The sequence below is a fragment of the Triturus cristatus genome, chromosome 3_1 (assembly GCF_964204655.1).
Source record: "Triturus cristatus chromosome 3_1, aTriCri1.1, whole genome shotgun sequence".
In the NCBI taxonomy this organism is placed as follows: domain Eukaryota; kingdom Metazoa; phylum Chordata; class Amphibia; order Caudata; family Salamandridae; genus Triturus; species Triturus cristatus.
This window is the reverse complement of record NC_140583.1, coordinates 457507694-457530160: the sequence shown is the minus strand read 5'-3', so window position 1 is coordinate 457530160 and position 22467 is coordinate 457507694. Positions and strand designations below refer to the sequence as shown.

Genomic DNA, 22467 nt, shown 5'->3' with positions numbered 1-22467 from the left:
GGAGGTGTGCGCCCGCGGAGCCGAGAGGCCCAAGGACTTGGCCGTAGCCCGGGAGTCCTTAAAGCGGTTCAGCGCACTGTCCGCCTTCTCACCAAACAGGCGAGTGCCATCAAAGGGCATGTCCATGAGGGTGTTCTGGACATCCCCGGAAAATGACGTGGACCGCATCCAGGCGTTGCGGCGGAGCGCCACCGTGGTGGAAATCGCCCGACCCAGCGAGTCCGTGGTGTCAAGCCCACATCGTATGGCGTGCCGTGCTGCATCCCTCCCATCGGCCAAAGCCTGGTTAAGACGCGTCCGGACCTCCTCCGGACACAGGGGCAGCACGTCCTCCACCGTATCCCACAGGGAATGGGAATAACGGTCCAAGAGACAGGCGGTATTTAAGGACCGCAGGCCCAAACTAAGGGACGAGAACAGTTTCTTGCCAAACTGCTCGAGTCTCTTGGAATCCCGGTCCGGCGGAGCGGTCGGGAAGGAGGATTGGGAGGTAGAGGCCTGGATAACCAGACTCTCGGGGGTGGGGTGTTGGGACAGGAAACTGGGGTCGCCCGGGGCAGGGCGGTGGCGCCTGGCAACGTTCCTATCCACAGGAGGAACTGTGGAGGGCTTGGACCAGGTGCCCTGCAGAACGTCAGTGAGGGCCTCGTTGAACGGCAGCAGAGGCTCAGTGGAGCTTGCTGAGGTTTGAAGCACCTCAGTGAGGATGTTAGTCCTCACAGCCACGGCAGGCAACTCGAGCCCAAGGGCCTCGGCCGCCTTGCGCAGCACCACAGAAAATGCTGCACCCTCCTCCGAAGCCACGGTCGGAGGAGAAGTGAATCCAGTGTCTGGCGAGGTGCCTAGCCCACTGGCCTCCCCCAGTTCATCTGCCCAGTCCTGAGAAAGCTGTGACTGAACAGCCATAGGGTCCTCGAACCCCTCCCAGTCGCCCCCTTCTTCCGATTCCTGATAAACAGGAGGAATGATCGGAACCGGACTGTAGAGATGGTAGGACTCAAGCGGCGTCGGATGCGGCGTCGGTCGACGCCGCTGCGGCGCCGGGTCCGGATGAGCGCTAAACTGGGGCGGTGTCGGCGCCAACGGCGTCGGCGGCGCCGGAGGTGTAGGCGTGTGGCAACCAACAGGGTAATACCCAATTGACCCTTTTAGTACCTGGGTAAGGAACAATAAAGAGCAAGCAACAAAATGGTACAAAAGGAAAAGATAAGAAAATAACTTTGGACAAGAGCACACTAATTGACTCTATATCTAGTTTATTAATCTAGACAGATTTTATCAAAATATTTGGACTTTCCTGCATCAGAAATGACCACGGACCTTAATGGAAGCAACAAAGCAAAAAATACAACAGCACAAATATACATAAATTGAACATGTGCAGAACGTCACCAACAAGAACACAAAAAAGTTAACCCCTAAACAAACATATAATTTTTTGTTAGTGTCCTCCTAATAATTTCAGGACGAACCACTGGAAGGAAGTCCACAGAGCGCGCTGCGACTCAACAAATTATTGTCGGACTTTCTCAGCACACTCAACAGTGAATAACCACACTGTACTTATTTTCAAGGACTCCTCCTTCAAAACCGGGTCTACGCAATTGCGTTTCGGCCATATATTTTCCTCGGCCTCCTCAGGACAGGGTTAATACAAAGAATGTACACACACTACAAAAAAGAAGTATATACACGTGTAAATATACAAATATATACATAAAACTAATCACAAGCATAGTCGTAGCAGTTCGCCATGCCGCCCAACGGGGAGCCTGTAGTCGGTGACCGTCACCAAGGGACCCAGGGGTGAGCCGGGGACTTACATAGGAAGAGATATACAAAGGAAATCTATGTGTTCATAACGAAAGGTGCTATAGTTATAGAGACCACCGGCGTGTCAGTCTCTCAGGCTGGCGGAAAATGTGTCACACCACAGACCCAAAGCATAGTCCACCTTAGCTGTTGGTGCCCACACCACAAAGATAGCAAGAACCTCGAGGAAACCCACTCTCACTTTCTCTCCCCCATGGCTCTTACTGCGTGTCTCACATGGGTAAGCAAACGTATAGTACTTACAGTGGTAGGGTGGTCCGAAGGACGCTCCTACGTGTGGGTCATCCGGGTCCACAGGTACCCAAACGGGTGCCGACCCTATTAACAAGGAATTCAGGGGCTCAACACTCAAGGCAGCGCAAATAATGCAAATGAAGGGGATACGTCAGGTGGTGAAGGGCGCTTACCTTCCTTCAACAGGAAGTCCTCCCTGCTTCCACTGACTGGCAACAACTTGTTAAATAAGCAGGACGATAACTACCTACAAAAGCAAAAAGCCAAGGGATTTAGAAAACTTAACGGGAGCCTACAGACTGCATAAGTCCAAATCCAATGGGGCTTGCGTGGCGGAACTTACTTTGAAAAAAGTCCGACTCAAAGTCCGGAACAAACAGCCACTCCACTCGGCAGTCCTAACGGCGCTGGTCTGCGTGTGCGCCGGCGGCGCCGGTGACGGCGTCGGTGGTTCAGTCGCCGGCGCCGGTGGAGGAGTGACTAGGTCAACCGGCGTCGACTGGGGCCCAGGCATGGGCCCCGCGGGGACCTACGGCGTCGAGACCGGAGTCGTCGACGGCGCCGGGGCCGGAGCCGCCGGCAGGCCAGGTCGCCCAGTCGAGTCCGCGGGGCCCGAAGGCGCGCCAGCGGGCGTCGACGGCGGGGCCAGGCTCCTCATGGCCGAGAGGAAGGCACTGATCTCCGCCGGCGCCGCGTCAGTCCCAGGGACCGGAAGGTGTGGGGGCGGACGCCGGAGCCGCGGGGGTGGAACCACCCTGACCCTCGGCCGAGTCGCGCGACCGGCGAGGGGAGTCCGAAGAGCGGTGTCGCCTCTTGGACTTCTTTGAGCGTTTGGACTTACCCGACGACTTGGAGCCGGACGATCGATGGCGTCGGCTAGGGCTCCGCGAGCGATCCTTGGACCTCCTCCTGGACCGGGATCGCGCACGACGCGGAGCCGAGTGGCGAAGCTCGAGAAGCTTGCGGGACCGCTCCCGCCTAGCCTTCGAAGTCAGGGCCTGGCAGTCGTTGCACGACTCCGCGTCGTGGTCGGGGCCTAAGCAGTAGAGGCACCGGCGGTGGTGATCGGTCACCGACATCAGTCGATGGCAATCCTCGCAAGCCTTGAACCCAGGCATCCTACCGGCACCAGATGTCGACAGACAAGGATCAAAAATGATCAAAAAGATTTAGTCAAAAAAGACTAAAAGGGGTAGCTCTCCCGGATCTGCGCTTACTGGCGCGGAAAAAAGAAGAACTGACGTCAGCGCGCGAGGGCGGCGTCTAAGTACTCCGACGACGTCATCCCGGCGCACGACGCCGACGACGGACGCGGAGCCGCAGACGACGCCTAGCGACGCGCAAGGGGTATTGCTGACGAAAAATCTTCCGGATCCAGTCTGACGCCTGGGGATATTCTAAGGTGAGGAATCTAACTAACGTGTTTCTTTCAGATCCATTAGACACAGCTCTCAGTCACTCTGAATTTCTGGACGCATGCAAAAACAATTAATTTCCACGGTTGTCTTAATAGTTCTAATTTTTTGGTTGGTACAGTTATCTTTGGGTAAAGGGTAAGTGGGTGCTAGTTATTAACCACAAGGTTTTAAGTTGTTGGGTAATTCCTACTTATGCTAAGGGTTTGTCTTACTTCACATTTTGCCTTTGTGATTCTGTGAAGGCACTACCTCCCCACACTGTCACCCCTGCCCGCTGGGGCTGTGGCCCCAGGCCTTATTGTGCTGAGTTCCCTGTCTGAGGTTGCTGTTGCCACATGTTTGTCCAATTACCTGAACCCTGCTGCAGTGGTGTGGCGGAAGATGGACCTTCCTGGGGCTGAGTGTAGGGTGCACTCCGATTCCGTTGTGCTTGGTGCTGAGGAGGTGGTCCTTATGGGGGAAGTGTACCCTTGACTTCCCCAGTGAAGTGTCAAGAAGGTGGTACAGTGTGCTGAGTTCCCTGTCTGAGGTTGCTGTTGCCACATGTTTGTCCAATTACCTGAACCCTGCTACAGTGGTGTGGCGGAAGATGGACCTTCCTGGGGCTGAGTGTAGGGTGCACTCCGATTCCCTTGTGCTTGGTGCTGAGGAGGTGGTCCTTATGGGGGAAGTGTACCCTTGACTTCCCCGGTGAAGTGTCAAGAAGGTGGTACAAACAACTCTAACACAAATAACTCACTGTTATATATTTATTTTATTTGTTACTTCTCTGGTTTGAGGAATTCATTACAATGTGAAGTAACACATATTTTTTCTATAAAAAAACATAGGGTGCTCCAAAAAAAGGCACAATAGAATGTTAGAGATCAAAATCCGCTGAGCGAGTTTCGATATACACCATCAATTTCTTTTACAAAACAGTCTACATATGTTGTTTTTGTCATTAAGTCTGCTAATGTTTTGCATGTGACCAAGAGAGCTGAAACTTCGAAAGGAACGACACGTTATCTTTAAAGATAAGCGAGTCTCTCGGCAGTTGTGCTGGCAACCCGGGAGAGACACCTGAACTTGGGAGTGTTAAGAAAAAGAAGTTGCAGCTAAAGAGCTCTTGAAAAACAGACACTTTTGATGATTTAAAGCTTCCTTCCGTAGTTTCAGCTCACTAGGGGCCATATGTAGGTAAAACGTGTTTTGCGATTCTCAAATTGCAATTTTTAGGGTATAGCAATTAGAGAATTGCATAACGCAATGTAGGTAAGATTAGCAAAATATTTTGCGATTCCCACCTATTCCTTATTTGCGAATCACAAATTGAGATTCGCAAATAAGGAATACCTTGCCATTCATTCCTATGGGCTAGAAGGCCCATAGGAATGAATAGGAAGACATTCTCAATTTCGATTCTCAATTAGAGAATCGCAAATTGAGAATGCAATTTCAAGGTTGCAAGGGTGTCAATAGGACACCCTTTTGCACCCCTGAAATAAACATGTGTGCACATGTAGCGCACATACATGCGCTAAGGGCATGTATGTGCGCCACAGGGCACTTTGAAAAATGCAAAAAAGTGCATTTTTCAAAGAAATCGCAAATTACCACCAACCTGAAGTTGGTGGTAATTTGCGATTCCTTAAGCCAAAATCGCACAACTTGGGTGCTTCCTACATTGCATTTAAGGAATCGCAATTTGGGATTCCTTAAATGCATTAGCAAAATAAGGAATCGCAATTTTTGCGATTTCTTATTTTGCATGTGGGATTTTGTGTGCTACATAGCACACTGCCCAAATTGCGATTGCAAACGCTGAAATTCGGCGAATTTCAGCATTTGCAATTTGGCTTCCTACATATGGCCCTCAGTCACATGCAAAATATTAGCAGAATATCCTGCAGGTAATCCGATGACTAAAACATCCTCCATTGAAGTCCAGTTTACACTGACAGACATACAAGTCTGACACCACCCTTAAAATTAAGTCTATGTCGTCCACAAATGCACAGTTCCTGCACCACAAGTAATAACCAGATAGGTTTATTAACCTGTGCAGTCACGCCTAAGGCCTATACTGTTTACCTAATATACCTTGTGTAATTATTTTTTTAACTAATTACATATATTGACGTTGCTTTCTATCACTGGTGTGAACCTCTTAGCATTATAAACACGTTACTATTTCTCTAGGGCACCGACCAGGATTCAAATCAGTGACCCACCGGTTACACTGACAGACAGCTCTAGTAATCCCATTAACCAACCGAGCTTTCCCACAGATAAATTTAAGTTACATTTATTTTTAATTTAAGGTTTATGAACTACATTTTATATGTTGTTACCTGTAGGTGAAAGGCCAACAAAATATGGACTATTTTGTTCTTTTCAGCCTCGTCTCTGACCCTGCCGCACTCGCCGACTCCGCTCCACTGTAGTCAAAATCATAGTTCCCATACTTTCTTTGTGCACTTCAGCCCAGCACTTAAACAGTTCTGCTAGTTAAGCACTGCCAAAGTACATGTTACATGCTATTCAAGAAAGAGTTCATATTTTTGGCAGGTCATTACAAGCAATGGTGTAAAACCAAGATGAATAAGACTAACCTTTCCATGTTTCTAAATATATTGCATTTGTCATCTCTTGTTGTAAGCTGGAATGCAAGGGCTGCATGATGACTTTCTAACACTGCTGTATCATTATACAAGATCGCCAGCTCACTTCCTGCATTGCAAAGGAATGAGTTGGTTCTACCCGGGTGGTCCACGTCGTGAACTGTAGCAGCAATCAGTGCGGCAACCTCATCAATCTGATCCAGACATTCCTGAAAGAAGAGAGCATCTCTTACAATGCACAGCCAAAACCAAATTCAAAAGCGTTATAGTCATTACAAACGTGCGGCGTCTCACGTTTATTATTAATAATACTGCAACATTTCAAAGTTAACTTCAAAACAATATTTAGATCATTATTCTGAAACTTTACATTTTGGTTTCAATAGATTTGAAAGCATGAACGAAGGGATGTCATCTGTGCCAGCGACACAGATACACCTCCAAGCAATTACACCGCCATGTCGGAAAGGAACACATCAATATTTAACATTAATACAAGGGCACAAGTCCTAAAAACACAGAAGTGGCGGGACTAACCAAGTTAGGCAGAATGCAAGTCCACCTGTCACATCGCATCCGACTTTCCGTATGCCCCCCCTACCCCGAGGGTAAAAGGAAGAAGCAGCGAGAGAAAGGGGAGTATCCCTGGGGGGAAGGAAGGGTGTGGCTCGAACACTACTCCATCCCTCAATATTTATTGTCTGTAGGGTAAGATATACAATGTGAGTTACTGGCCTCGTCTGCACTTTAGAAATTAGGCTGTTTCCCTGTCTGGCAAAACGAAATTACGAAATTGTGACAGAGGCCCAGGGCAGACTGTGGGTATAATCTTAGCACTGACAGCCCCCTTTCAAAAGTGACCCCAAAAAATGCATCTCTGACAACAACTATATGAGTCAAACGAAAGAAATGTACATATTTATGTCTCGTCTACTAGCACCGGTCTTCATTTAACAAGCATTTGCAATGCAATCGGTCTCGCCCTTGGGAACTTACATGTATTTAGCAATGCAGCACATTAGCCTGGGTGCGGAAACATCTACTGTTCTTTAACATTGAGGGAAAGTAAGCACCAAACTGCGTGACACGCCAGGTATGGGAACACATGGAGAGAAATATTGCCTTTCAGTGGGAAATGGTATAGCCCAAAGCACTGTTTTTAATATAAAAGCAGGGCCTTCGTGGTCATATCACTGAAAATACAAGATTTGAAAAAAATATTTGTGTCTACTGGGGCTCGTGGAAGACAATTTCTATGGACTGGAATCTAGAGTATGCTAAAGTGATTCTGGTATTTTACTGACCTCTGCTGGTTATTTTTGTCAAGAAAATTAAAAAGAGGCAGTTGAACAAGCAGAAAGCAATTCTGGTATTTTACTGAGCTCTACTGGTCGTTTTCTATTAAAACACTTAAATAGAGGCAGTTGAACAGACAACAATGTCCCCAAGCGTAAGGAGACAAGTCCTAGGGCTGATCTCCAGAGCCCACACAGTACATACACATATACGTGTAAACTAAAGTATATACAAGAGGTCTCGAATGCTCAACCTAAAAAGATAGGATTCAATCAGTCAGCCTATTATCTGAATCGATTTTAAGGAGTGACTGGCAAAAGAACTCATCCATTAGTGTATGTACACGCATGTGAGAAACTGTGAATGTTTATGTGGAGGTGAACTTGTGTGCGTGAGAGAGTGCACAAGTATTCTATTGGGTCTTCTTATAAAGCACATAAATCACCCCAACAGGGGTCTCTCTGTGCTACAGCATCTCCAAGTTGTATACGCCCTGAAAAGAAGAGTGTCAAAAATCTAAAACTAAAAGAGCCAGGTCCTTAGAGATTTTTTAAACTGTTTAAAATCAGTACATGCTCGCAAATGCAAAGGAAGCTGACTCCAGTGCTGGGGGGCTAAATGTGAAAATGAAGATTGGCCCCACTGAAAAATATGCTGAATTCGTCCCGGTGTAATTTGCAACACCGGGACACATGTAGCAGCGCCTGCACATTGTTCTCTGCTTTCAATCGCAACAGCGTGCAGGTGGGGCTTAGTTCAGACTCCAGCTGTGCCCACAACAAAGGCCGAATCTGAGGGGTCATCAGGCCTCCTTTTGTTCGAGTCTCCTGGCTGGAAGCAGTCAGGAGCCTCACACCCAGAAGCAAATGCAGAAGAGGGGAAACAAAGGCTCACACCTTGTTAGCACTTCACACAGACTTACCAGAGGTAGCGTTTCACTTTGTTTAGGCCCTGTTGCAAGCTAAGGCTGCTGCTGACCAGAGACACGATTCTGCCCTCCTGCTGCTGAGCCAAGCTCGAGCAGGGGAAGGCAGAACAATAGGTATCTGGTCACAGGGAGAGGTGACCACCTCCCAGACAGGGTTTAGTGTATTGGGGCAGGGTGGGGGCACTTGCGAGTGCCACTGAGACTGTTTGAAGGGCACATTTGGTGCCCTCCTTGCATACTCCAGTTCAAACCATTTCAGGGAGCCGTTGGCTCCCGCTATGGCATGAAACTGGACAAAGGACATGGGAGTATCCTCCCCACTGTCCAGTCCATCCTCTGGGAGGGACCCCTGAATCGTCCCAACACTTTCCTAAGGGTACTTAAGGGCTTACCTGTGGGTGGGTCCCTAGATTCGTCGTGGGACACTATTTAGATCCAACTCCACTTCATCTTTGATCGTCTTCACACTCTGGACTTTGCTTTGGGAACCGAGACTGCAACTGGGAAGACTCCTGCTGCTCCTGGTCTCGTCGTCCTGCAAGTCTGCTGCAACGTGTGTGTCCGTGTTCCATGCAGGTTCTTAACAGGACCTGTGGAAATCCAAGACACCTGAAGGAATCTTCTTTGGAGTGAAGGAGTCACTCCCCTGCATCCACAGGCACTGCAATGCAGCTGACCGGTCTGCTGATCCGGGGCTCCCACGGACTCCGAAAGGCTTGTCAACACAGGTTGTGGTTCTGCAACTCCCTCGAGCCCTGCATTATCTTCATCCCGAGTTTGAGGCCAGTATCCCTCGTCAGAACCGCCGGAACAGAACCCCTGTGCAGCGAGTCGACTTGCCATTGCCAAGGCTTGTTGACTCTCTCCTCCAGAGATCTTCAAGCTCCAAGAAGCTCCAACCTCAATCATTCTCTTCAGCCAAGATCTTCGTCCTCACTGCTTCCTTTGCACTGTGGGCCTTCATAAGTGGTGAGCTGCTCGAGGTCCTCTTGCAGCTCCTGTGCCTCCGGTCTGTGGTTCCTCTCAAGGGTCGTCTTTGATTCCATTGTGCTCCCCTTCTTGCTCGGGCCTGCTCTGACTTGCCTAGTCGTGGTGAGTTGCTTGGACCTTGCTGGTCCTGACAAAGCACCTTCTTCAATTTCTACGCCTGTTGCCAAGGCCTGTGGGTGCCCCTGCCGGACACTGACACCCTAGCTCTCGAAATCCAACGTGGGACAACTCCTGAACGGCTCCTTATCTTCCACAGCATCGCCTGGTCCGCACAGCTGCAACTTCAAGGGCAAAGTCAACTCTTCTGCATCTATCGACATCAGTGGGCATCAGTCTTCCCTGCCTCCTGGTCACTTCTGAGTGGCACAGACTGTCCGCTCTGTTTGCAGGTTCTGCTGATCTTGAATCCACCTTTGGGTTCCCTCGGACTCCTTCGTCTTCTTCTCCAGCAGCACTTTTCCTGAAGTCCTTCATTGTGGTCTACGGCGGTTTCTGACGTCACTTCGCACCTATGCACCCGCTTCACTGATGTAGGTATTGTGGTACCTGGGGTATCCACGGGTGGGGTGACTCTCCAACCTTCCATCTTCCACTGGGTTTCTTCAGGGTCCACTGGGAAGGGTCCCTTTTTTAAAAAAACTGCAATCGCAACTTACCCATTGACTTCTGTTGAACCGGCAATCATGTTCACACTGCCTCCGTGGGGTTCCTGGGTACTTACCTTGGATGGCTCCTTGGGTCCCCAATACTTCTACGACTTCTGGGTCCAGTCAAGACCTGAGTCGTGGTTCGCATATCACTATTTTAGTATATGGTTTGGTCTCTCCCTACAGAACACTGTTTATCTGTGCTACTTACCGTTCTATTTCCAAAGTGTTGGTGTGTATTGTGTGTATACCTCTGTGTAGGAGATATTGCAATGTGTTAGTGAGTGTTTGTAGTAAAATACATATTGTTATAACTACACAGTGTGATCCTTTTTCACTTAACCGATACCATAAGAAAAAGTACTGGTAAAACAAGCTGCTTTATACTCCGTCTGGACTAAGCCTGAAGGCTGCTCTCCACAGCTACCACTTAGATAGCTTTCTATGGTTGTCTAAAACCACTAAAATCGAGGGGCGTGGCCATGATGGCGGCTTGAGCGGACGTGTTCCTCGGTCTCTCCCGCCGGCCGTCCAGCAAAGCACCGGTGACCGGCTGCACCCCGTGTCCCTGTGCCGGTGGGGGCCGGTCGCTGCACCGATAGCTCCGGGGGCAGCATTCCCGCGGCTCATTGGCCCCCGCACGAAGGAGGAAGTCGAGCCTGCGGGCCCCGACCGGGAGGCAGTGCGGCGACGCCATTATCAGGTGGAGTGAGGGCGGCCCGGCCGGAGGTGGCGTGGGTGTCCGGAAGAGGACCAGTGGCCGGACCACACACTGTGGGGGTCTCCCCGGGCCTGCATCGGGGGCTCCGTGCGGAAGGGGGCGGTGCCGGCTCCCCTGCGGCCTGCCTGCCTGGGGGAGGTGCGGAGGCCCTCAGGAGCACCCTATTGAGAAGAGCGACCCAGGCCCCCGGCGGAGCCGAACGAGCGGAGTCGAGAAGGCCTGCGCTCGGCGTGGGGCTGCCACGCAGAAGGGCAATCGTGTGAGCGGTGATCTGGAGGCGTGAGGCCGGTCGGCGGCCCCTGGGAGGAGCTGGAGGAGGTCGGAGGGAGCGGGGCAGCCCGAGCTGCCGGAGACACGGAGAGGCCCGCCCGGAGTGCCGGGGCATCCCCCGGGGGGAGGCGGCCTTCGAGAGGACAGCGGGAGCTCTGCTCGGGATTGCCGGTTGGAAGCGCCTTGGAGGCTCGCGGGGCCCGGCGGCCCCTCCACCCCCGCGGCGCGCTAGCAGGCTGCTGTGGACCCTGCGGCGGCTGCGGACTTCGAGGAGAGATAAAGGCCGGCTGCTTGGTGAGGTGAGGAGGCCTGGGTGCCCCGGGGTGCGCTTGGAGGGAGCGAGCATTGGCGGAAGCCCGGTGGGCTGCAGTGACACTCCTCCGCCCTGGGGTAGCATCGTGGAGTTGTCTGGCGCCTTTGGGGGCCGGGGAGACTCAGCACGCTTCAAGGAACCCCGGGCACCGGACTTACAGGCGGGCGACCGTGGTGTTGAGGCCTGGAGGGAGCCGCACGGCGGAGGATTGTGGCTGAGTGCGTGGCACGAGCGGATGGCCTGGAGTTGGAGGGCCCGTGAGGTAGCATTGGGGGCTCAGCGCGCATGAGTGGACACTGACATCGGCTACGCCCCACCGGGGTGGATTGCTAGCAAGTGGTGGGGAGCGGCGGCAGTGGAACGATCTCCTGGTGGTCGTGAGCGGCGGGGCTGGGCCTTCCCGTGACGATGAGCAGGGGCACGTAATGGTCCCCCCAAAGCAGCGGAACGACAAGACGCTGAAAGAACTGTTTGCCCACGCTCCGGCGGGTCCCGCGTTGGGCGCCATGGCGGCGCCCAGCCCCTCAACCGCGCAGCAGGAGGGACCTGAACAGATCACTAAGTCCTTCCTGGAGTCCATGTTCACGGCCGTGCGAGCGGATATCCAAAATCTGCAAATGGAATTCACATCTTAACTTAAGGAGGTCCGCAGAGACGTGGACGGCATCGGAGAGAGGGTCGCCGCGCTGGAGGAAAAGGGCGACGGGCGGGACACAGAGCTGGCAGCGTTAAAGCAGGAACTTATCCGGATACACGACCAACAGGTGGACCTCCAGTCCCATGTGGAGGATCTTGAGAACCGTTCCCGGCGCCACAATATCCAAGTTCGCGGAGTGAAGCTCACGGAGGAGACGAAAGATCTGTTTGGCTTCACGACGGCGCTCTTTAATCACATCCTGGAGCGTCCGTTGGATGCGGAGCTGCGGATCGATCGGGCGCATCGAGTTTGGCCCCCCCAGGTCGGAGGCCGCCGCCCCCTCGGACATTCTGGTGTGCATACAGGACTACCGTACTAAGGAAGACATACTCCGGAAGGCACGTCAGAAGCACCCCGTGACATTTAGGGAACATGCCCCAGTTCTCTATCAAGACCTCTCGGCGCTCACGCTCCACAAGCGCAGACTGTTTCGGCCGATCACGGCACATCTAAAGCAGCGCAACATCCCGTACAGCCGGGGCATCCTTTTCGCTTAGTGTTCCGCATTGAAAACACCCTATACCAATTGCGCTCCTTGAAGGAGGCGGCGCAGCTGCTGGAGGTCGAGTTGCCGGCGGAGGACAGCGGGGATGATGGTGGCTCGGCAGACAAGCGGCCCGCGCGGCCGGGGTGGCGCCGGGAGGGACGCAGCAGATGCGCCAAGAGGCCCCCAGCGGCGGAGATCCTCAGAGGCCAACAGGCGGCGCTGGAGACTGTATCTGCGGGGCTGCGCGCCCCCTCGCCCACCTGAGCCGCACACTGCAGTGCCCGGCTCGTTGGCTGGATTATCGGCGGGAGAGAGGCCTCCCCATTGTTACATCTTATTCCTCGCTGCTTCCTTATCATTCTTTGGAAGGTAGAGGACATTGGTTCAGGACTTATCCCTTTTTTCATTCGTTTGGTTGCTGATTTTTGGTTGTGGGATTGGGGTAGGGGATGGGGGGCATTATTTTCGAGAGGGTCTGGGGTTCCACGTCCATCACTAGGTGGGGTTGCATCTGTCGACAGGCTGCGGAGTGGGCGCCCCATCTCCTTATTGAATGTCGACCTCAAGCTATATACGGGAATTTTGGCCGGTCGGTTGGCACCTTGTATGCCGGGCCTCATCGAACCAGATCAGGCGGGGTTTATCCCAGAGCGTCAGGCCCCTGACAATACGAAACGAGTCCTGCATCTGATTGAGAAGGCCTCCCGGACGACAGGTGGTTGATGAGGTGGACATGCTTCTCACGATCGATGCCGAAAAAGCGTTCGATCGGGTCCATTGGCCCTATCTAGAGCAGGTGTTGCTGAGAATGGGCCTTGGAGAGAAATTCCGCACCCACATCTTCAATTGTTACAAATTCCCTTCGGCGGCGGTCCGAGTGAATGGACACACGTCCTCCAGCTTCCGGATAGAACGGGGCACGAGACAGGGGTGTCTGCTGTCGCCGTTGCTTTTCGCTGCCTATATGGAGCCTCTAGCCCAGAAGATTAGACAGAACCAATGTATCTCCGGTATCAAGTTTGGGGGCTATATCCATACCATCAACCTGTATGCTGATGACGTGCTGCCCTCCATCGCTAACCCGCGGGGGTCCCTCCCGGCCGTATAGCGGACCTGGACACCTTTGCAAGTGTAGCGGGGTTTAAGGTGAATATGGATAAGTCACAGGCCCTTAGTCTCTCTCTCTCTCGGCCCACCCGGGAATACCTGCAGACTCTGCTCCCCTTCCAGTGGGAGGGGGAGTCCATCCCCTACTTGGGGATTCAGCTGGCTCCTACATTGCCGCAGGTGGTGGCCCTCAACTACGCAGCTCTGCGTCGGAAAATTCGCAGGGAGCTGGGGCGCTGGAAGTACTGCCCCCTTTCATGGCTGGGTAGAATTGCGGCGGTAAAGATGACCGTCCTGCTACAGATTCTTTACCTATTCCGCACGATTGCCCTATACCCGCCCAACGGATGGCTCCGACAGATGCAATCGGAGCTGGCCCAATTCATTTGGAGCGGGCGGAAACCGCGCATGAAGAGGCTGTTATCCACTCTCCCGCCTGAGAGCGGGGGGCTGGGGATTCCTGATCTTCAGCTCTACTTCCAGGCCACACAGCTGCGCTACCTGGTGGAGTGGAGTCGCTGGGAGTCGGAGAAACACTGGCTGTTTCAAGATCAAGCAGTTGCAGCCCGGCCCCTGCAGGAAATTCCCTTCCTACGTAAGGAGCACAGGCCCCCTAACCTGTACGCCTCCCACATCACCTGTGTGCCTTTAGAGCTCTGGGACCGCATCAATATCACGCATGAATTCACCACGTTCCCCTCTCCGCTGACCCCTTTGTTTGATAATCCGGAGTTCACCCCTGGGATGGACATGGAGGCATTTTGCCAGTGGAAGCCATCGGGTTGTCGCTTTCTATACCACATGTATGATGGGGAGGGTGTTTGTCCCTTCACGCAATTCAAACAGGAATACAGACTGCAGGAGACGGAGAGGCTCCGTTACCTGCAAGTTCGGCATTGGGCGCTGGACAGACGGGTGCGCCCGTTGGCAGATCGGAGATTCTCGCCATATGAGAAACAGCTCCTCACGCGCACCTCGGATAAACAACTAATCTCCGATTTGTATAGAATGCTGCAAGCCCGGCACACGCATACTTATAACGCGGGGAGGACACGGTGGGAGAGAGAGCTGGGTCGAACCTTGACTCACAAAGAGTGGGAAGGAATATATTATAGAGCCCGCCATTCCGCGTACCATATGGTCCTCACTGACACGCTCACGAAGATTGTGACCTACTGGTATTACACCCCAGAGCGGCTACATGCCATAGATCGTCAGAGGGAGGCGTGTTGCTGGAGGGGATGCGGGCAGGTGGGCACATTGACGCATTTACTTTGGGAGTGTGAGTATGTCCGGCCGTTTTGGTCGCAGGTGCTTGATGAGGTGGACAGGCACCTTAACACAGAGATACCACGTTTCCCTGCATATACGCTTCTGGGCCTGCCAAATCCCTTGACCTATCCGCTTCGTTCACGGAGGGGAAGATTGATAGCTATAGCACTGGGCTCAGCGACACAAACTATACTCACCCATTGGCGCACTAACAGCACTCCAACCTTCACTGAGTGGTTACATCGGTTATGGCACGTCCTGGGCATGGAAAAACTTACATTGACATTAGCAGGGGAGGGTTCCAAATATGGGGAGCTGTGGAAACCCTTCTTGGCATTGTTGGCTTCCGAATTTCGGGAGGTTACTTGTCCCCGATACCTGCGTTTACTGCGCCTCTCAGAGGTTCAGAAGACTGAGTAGAGCTTCCACATCGCAGGTGTCCCCGTGGGATGAGGGGGAGATGGACGTGGAACGTTGGGAGGGGGGGGGGTCGGAACAGGGGTGGGAGGGGACGGGGGGGGGGGGCTTGGGACCCCCGCAGAACTACTTAGAGGGGCGGCAAGGATCCACTCTACGTTCTCCGGGAAGGGGGGGTTGGGGTGGGATGGGAGTTCTAAGTTTGTTGGATTTTCTCCTTTCTTCATGTTTCATATTGGTTTTTTGTTCAATTCTGGAGCAACTCTTGGAGCTTATAGTCTCGGCGGGTCGTCTGCCTACAGGCACGACCTTGGGGCCCCTTGACTATTCCACACGGCCCTTGGGCGACATGTATGTGCTACTACCCACATTTTGCAGACGCGGCCGGCCCGGAAGGGTTGTAGGCGACTTGCTGTGTTTAACTGTGGACAATGTTATATAGTTTGTTGCCTCTTGATATAAGCGGATACACGGTACGCCGGCCCTCTGGGTTGTAGGCATCTTCCTCATGTTCCTTGGATTGGGCTCTGACAATCAAATAAAATAAATGTAATCCTAAAACCACTAAAATCACCTTAAGGGTTGTCTGGACTAGTGCAAGGTGCTTCACTTAAATAAGCGTGCACCATATACTAAGCCAGCCTCTCACAGTGGGGGTATCATCATTTTAAATAGGTCCAACCTACAGAATACATGCAGTGGTAACTGTGCCCATTTCAAAGGTCAGCTTTAATTTTGGCTACTAGAGCAGAAAAAGTAAGACCCCATGTCAGACCAGGCTCACTGGCAATGTGGATGCCCATGTACTGGAAGCTTAGTCATCTTATGGGTAGAAATGTCTGCCATGATATGACCTCGCTATCTCCGTGAAGTGGGATCAGCAAGGATTTGCTCCAATTCACTTGAAAGCTGGAATTTTCCTCATGGAGTTCCAGGAGACGTAAACAGCGGGATCCGATGGGTATGAATGGGCTAAAAACAGGAGGACACCATCTGCATAGAGTGCTTGTTTCTCCTCAATCCTCCACATGCCCCCCATCTCAAGCCCTGTATATAGGCATTGCACCTCACCAGTCTAGCAAGGGGTTCTATTGCCAGTGCACAAAGGATTGGGGATAGTGGGAAACCCTTCCTGGGTCCACGCCGGATGGGGAATGGGTCAGACATTATACCCTGTATTTGCACTCGCGTCGAGCGTTTGGAGTAGATCGATCCAACATACCTTCGAAAGTAGGGGCCTAGACCCTTAGGTTCAAGCCCTTTACCCACGAAGGACCAGTCGATCAAGTCACATGCCTTCTCAAAGGCAATTAAAAGGAGGGCACATGGATCTTTTATCTCTTGGAGACGAGCTAATGCAACTTCACCGCATTGTATGCAGAGAGGGGTGCCTCGGCTGGGCATAAAGCCACAGTGATCAAAATGAACAAGGGTGGCAGCACTCACTTGACGTCTAATGGCAAGAGGTTGTGCAAATATTTTATTTTCAGATTTAATTAGGGATATAAGCCTGTACGTGGCGCAATGGGATTCAATATATCCTGACTTGGATGGAGATGACTAGAATGGCAGTGTGTCAAGCTCCAGCAGGAAGGTTCCCCTGGTGGCTACCTCTGTATAGACTGCAAGCAGCTCAGGAGTGATAGTATTCAAGGGGAAATTTCTACAGGCCAGGTGTTTTCCCAGAGTTCATCCATTGTATTGCCTCGTTTATTTCCTTAGCAGTAAAGGGAAGGTTTAGGTCTTTCCTGGAGCCTGCGAGATTGAGAGGAGAGGAATCTTGGCCAGAAAAGAGCTATTATATTCACTCAGCGATCACAGCTGTTGAGCATAATGTTTTTCATAGTATTCGGGAAAGACAATTCCAATCTCCTCAGAATGGCACCTTATATGGCCTGAGAGTTCCCGGATTCTAGGGACTATTCTGGACTGCATGTACATGGTGGACAAACAGTGAATTAGCTTCCCAGTCGTTTTGCTGTGCTCATACATGAGCCCGGTCAATGCCTTCCAACACTGGAGGGCTTCGTCTAGCGAAACATACCACAGCAAAGTCTTAGTAAACGTTAGTTGACGATGGAGGACATCCGATCCCCCCCCCCTCTTCCAGATACTACTGTTCCAGGTTCAGGATCTCAGTTTCAAGAGCAGTTAGTTGAAGAATTTTTCATCTCTGTTTGTGTCTTATATAGACTTACGTAATTCCCCTCATGGTGGGTTGGCCCGCTACCCATAATGTGCTGATAGAGGCCAGTGCCTTGGTTTCTATAAAAAAGGATTGGAGTTTGACAGACAAGTATCTCGAGCACTGACCATCCGTGAGATGCCACACGTTAGTGCGCCACACCGGTCTTTGGGTTCTGTTGGGTGCCCAAAGTTAACTACAAGCAGGAAATTGCCTGAGATGACTCTGGGGAGGATAGTAGTGGCTTTACCTTTAAGATTACAGGTTGCTGGGGGCGTGGCTAGCAGCCGACCGGAATGGCGTCACACTGAAGCGGCTACGCTGCCTTCGCCGTCTTTCTTCCTCTATCCGGCCCAAAATCGCTCCACAGCCCCTTATTCTGAAGGGTATAGATCCCTCGGACCCCAGCACTACATGAACTGAGTAACTCGAGACCGGACAGATGCTACAGCAGAGGTGATACGGTGCCCCTGGAGTCCCGCCAAAAACAACATGGCGGCCCGCTCCCGATTGCAGAGGAGAGAGGGTGAGCGCATCGGGATATGGAAGCAGCTGAGAAGCTCGGGGGCGGCCCCTCACTGAACTGATACCTGCCAAAAGCCGTGCACGAATCATCTGGCCAGCAGGGGGGGTGCCTTCCAGCTGGAGAACGGCGTGCGCTCCCCCCCGCCTTGGCTACTACTTGAGGCCTGGTTGAGAGTGGGATTTCCTTGGCCGCCCTGAGGTCTCAACTGGCCCTGGATGTCATCTTGCTGGGCCAGGTAACGGATTTACTGTGTTGTGACATTGCGGCGGGCCTTGGCAACTGGGCGGCGCCACTGGAGCGTTGGCGTAAACATCGCGGTGGCCAGCTTCAGTGTTCCCAACTGCGGCGGTGAGTGGACTGGAGCATAGTAGCGAAGACGAGTCTGGAGGACTCGAGGGTGGCCTATTACTAATCCAGGACCCACCGGGAGCTGAGCATGCATCATCTGGGCGGAGGGGGGTGAAGCCTACAAGTGGAGGGCGGCATGCGTTTCCCTCCCCCCGGCCTGCCTACTAACTGAGTTCCCGGCTTGAGGCCTAGTGGCGCGAGGACACCCACGGTGGCCCAGGGATCTTCGCTGGCCCAGGATTTCCCCTCACTGGGCCGCATCACCGACCTGCTGCATCGCGGTGTCGCCGGAGAATTGACCATTCACTGACCTCAAGCAAAGAAAGGCCCCTCGTGGGTCGAGAGCACAGGCCTGCAGGGGCATCGGAAAGGGGACGCCGGCGTGGAATACCGGTATCCGCCCTACATCACGCACACAGAACTATCAGTCGGGAGGGCCCCTACCTTCGCCCGGTGAGTGCAGTAGACCTTTCTCGTCGCCAGCCATTTGGAGGTCCCAGAGGCAGAGCTCAGTAGCGTCTATTTACTTGGATACACCACTATCTGTTTGACCGGGAACATCGACTAGCCGACGGGGAGGGAAACAGAAATTCCCCCTTCCCTGGGCAGGCGGTGGTCAGTACCGATACAAAGACTACATACTAGGTGCTCCTACCCCGAGATGGCAACTGGCAGGGGACCTAGAATGCAGGCCCAAAAGACGCTGGCTAAATTCACTTGGGGGAAAGCTAGTGATGATACCGACACAGCCGCCAAGGGCGGGGCACAAGACCCTCATCCTAAATCTCCTCGGTCTGACCCTACCCTCCAGGATGTCATGGAAGCCATTGCGGGGGTCCGGACATCCCTAGAATCACGGATTGACACCGTCAACATCAAGGTCTCCCTCATCAGAGCGGACCTACGCAAAATGGATGCCAGAGTAAAAGATATGGAGGACACTACAGCTACATTAACGTCTGATACCGACCTCCTCAATCAGCAAGTAGCCCAACTCCGGAACCAGCAGGCGAAAATGGAAGGCCTCCTCGATGAGTATGAAGGAAGGGCATGAAGAAACAACGTACGCATACTTGGGGTCCCGGAGCAAGCAGAGGGACCCGCGGTGGATCTCTTTGTAGAAGACCTAGTCACGAACAAGCTTCAGCCTAAACGCCTGTCCGATTTTTTCTCCATTGACCGGGCCCATCGAGTACCCGGGGGTAGGCCCAAGCCTGGGGCTCCCCCGAGACCTATCCATCGCTAGGGTGTACAACTTCCGGGACAGGGATGTGATCCTCCACACGCCTCTTGCTCGACCGCCCTTACAAATAGAGAACAGTGCAATTACATTCTTCCCAGACTTCACAAGTAAAGTGGAGGCCCAGTGACGCAGTTTGACGGCGGTCAAGAAAGCGTTGCGAGACAACTAAATCAAGTACTCTATGCTCTTCCCGGCAATGCTCCGGGTTGAATCGGAAGACAAGACCCGGTTCTTTTCATCCCCAGAAGATACTTGGGACTTGCTGGAAGGATGGCGACGAGTGGAGAAACAGTACCGCGGCAGGTATGATAGGATCAGAGGAGATCCACCAAACAACAGTGTGGAGCCCAGTGAAGACCCGGCTCGGAGAGAGAGTACCTCGGACTCAAAGGGTTGAGAGGGTAGGGGGTAGGATGATGCTGCTCACTGCACTCTGAAGGAAACCTGGGACCTTCCTACGCAATTGAAGGTATGATTGGTGCTAGCGTGTACGGCGGAGGCTTCTGGTTGACTAATGGGAGATAATCACTGTTACTTTAGGTAGAATCACTAGCACTGCAATGTGTCCGATTGAACGTGCTGAGGGGTTTGCGAGGCTCTCATTGATTTATTGTGTAACATGTATCCATCCTTCATTCACGACGAGGGTGGGAAGGTTGTACATCAGCACCGACATATGGGAGGGGGGGCGACAGGCACTCTGCCTTGTTGGGGGGTGGGTAGTTTGAAATCCACTGACAGGGGGGCAGGTTGGGGGGTGGAGGGGTGGGGTGGTTGGAGGGTTGCTGTTTTTGTTATTGTTCATTGTCCCGATGCAAAGAGAATTCTACTTGGCTTGATGTCTTGTAACCAATCCCGAGTGTTTTCATATATGAGATATACAGATGTTCGGTCCCCCATGTCAGGTGCCCAGCCCTTCTGAAACACATGGATGCTATGGCTGAATTGGTTCCCCTCCCCACTGGGGGGAATATCGACTGCCCCCCCTTTGACCACATCACTACTCCACTATGACTACTACCACAGATATAAAACTGTCCGCCCTGACGTGGAACATTAACGGGCTAGGGGACAAAATAAAGAGGGGCGTAGTGGCACAGTACTTAAAGAGACACGCACCAGATATAGTCCTGCTGCAGGAAACCCATCTTATAGGTAACAGTTGCAAGGCTCTCAGCAGCTGGGGTTATAAATTATTGGTGCGCGCAGGATTTACTTCTGGTTCGAGGGGGACTGGTATACTTGTGCGCAAGGGCCTAGCACTTGCACCCACCCATACCTGGGCGGACTCACAGGGCAGATTTGCGGTTCTGGAGGCCTCCTGGGAGGGTGTTGAATGTGGTTTCGGTATATCTCCCCCCTGCCCTGGGAAAGGAGGCGCTTGGCGACTTAGGTAAACTGCTGCTGTACCTACCGGACGGCACTCTGATAATGGGAGGTGATTTTAACTTTACTATGGACGACACGGTAGATAGACATCCCCAGCGATCAAATGCCCGACCAAACACTCTCATGGCAGAATTCACTCAGGCCATGGGACTAGCAGACATCTGGCGTTCACTGCAACCACACATGACATACTACGCCCACTACTCCAATGCACACAAGAGCATGTCCCGCATAGACTACTTCCTTACACTTCTTGCAGATGTGGGTCGCTTTCAAGATCTCTGACCACTTCCCGGTATGTGTCGAGCTTACCTTCCACCGCCAAAAACAGCATAGCTCTATAGTTATAAATCCATGGCTTCTTAAGATACCTGATATAAAAGAATATAAGAACAATTAGCTGAACACACAGACCACTACTTTGCAGAAAACCTTGGGTCGGTGGAGTCAGCACAGACAATTTGAGAGGCGTATAAAGCGGTATTGAAAGGCCACACCTTGACAATCAAAATGGGTCATATACGAAGCCATAACGAACACATCCTTGAGATTGAGAGCGAACTACAACAGCTAGAATCACTTCATAACTCCTCGTCCAGTGACACTACTGCGCACCGCTTGACTATTAATCGCCTGGAGTATAAAGCCCTTGTCCGGGAAAAGGCAAGGGCGTGACTCCTTTCTACATGACACAGGATGTATGAGATGGGGGAGAGAGCAGGAAGGATGCTTGCTTGGCTCGAACGTAGGGAGCAGGAACACAGATGGGTGCCCGTATTATCTATCGACACAGGCGCAAGGGTTTCCGACCCACAAGAAATTGCAGATATGTTAGCAAGACATTTGGAGAAGGTATATACATCCTCCACTACTTATACGTCGCAAGACTCCCGGCAACTACTTATGGACAGTAATCTGCCCTCCCTGTCTGCAACTGAAATAGTCAAGCTGGAGGCCGACATCACAAATGAGGAACTCTGCTAAGCCATTTTTAGTGTACAATCCAGGAAAGCGATGGGGCCTAACGGTATTCCGATAGAGTTCCTCAAATCTATGGCGGTGAATATATCCCCCCACCTCAACCTTATGTATTCGGAAAGCCTTGAGAAGGGCGTGCTGCCACCGGATCAGAGACTAGCGTCTATAGTCGAAGGTGGCAGATTAATAAATGTGGAGGCTAAGATCTTAGCAAAACTGTTGGCCTCCCGCCTAAACGCCGTTCTGCCCTCCCTGATCCATGCAGACCAATCTGGTTTCGTGCCCGGTCGAAACGCGGCGTTGAATATTCGCCGAGTGAATAATGTACTTGCGAGACAACCTTATGTGGAGGAAGACGCAGTAATTATGTTCTTAGATGCCTCAAAGGCATTTGATTCTATAGAATGGCCATACCTTTTTGAAGTACTTGCGCGCTTCGGCTTTGGCCCCAAGTTTAAAGCCTGGGTTTGCCTGCTCTATACTGACCTTAGAGGACAGGTGCGGGTGAATAATCGTACGTCGAGGGAGTTCAAGTTACGCCAGGGGACTAGACACGGCTGCCCCC

The 22467-nt window shown here is 52.3% G+C and overlaps 1 protein-coding gene across 6 annotated transcripts in view; it reads right to left on the bottom strand.

Moving 5' to 3' along the window:
• PDE8A (phosphodiesterase 8A) overlaps positions 1-22467 on the bottom strand; it is a 2267087-nt gene that overhangs the window by 237929 nt on the left and 2006691 nt on the right. For all 6 annotated transcript variants that reach the window (XM_085644266.1, XM_085644269.1, XM_085644268.1 and 3 more), the window contains one exon: positions 6080-6297. In XM_085644266.1, the coding sequence (XP_085500392.1) occupies positions 6080-6297 (218 nt within the window). The remainder of the gene's footprint in view (positions 1-6079; positions 6298-22467) is intronic.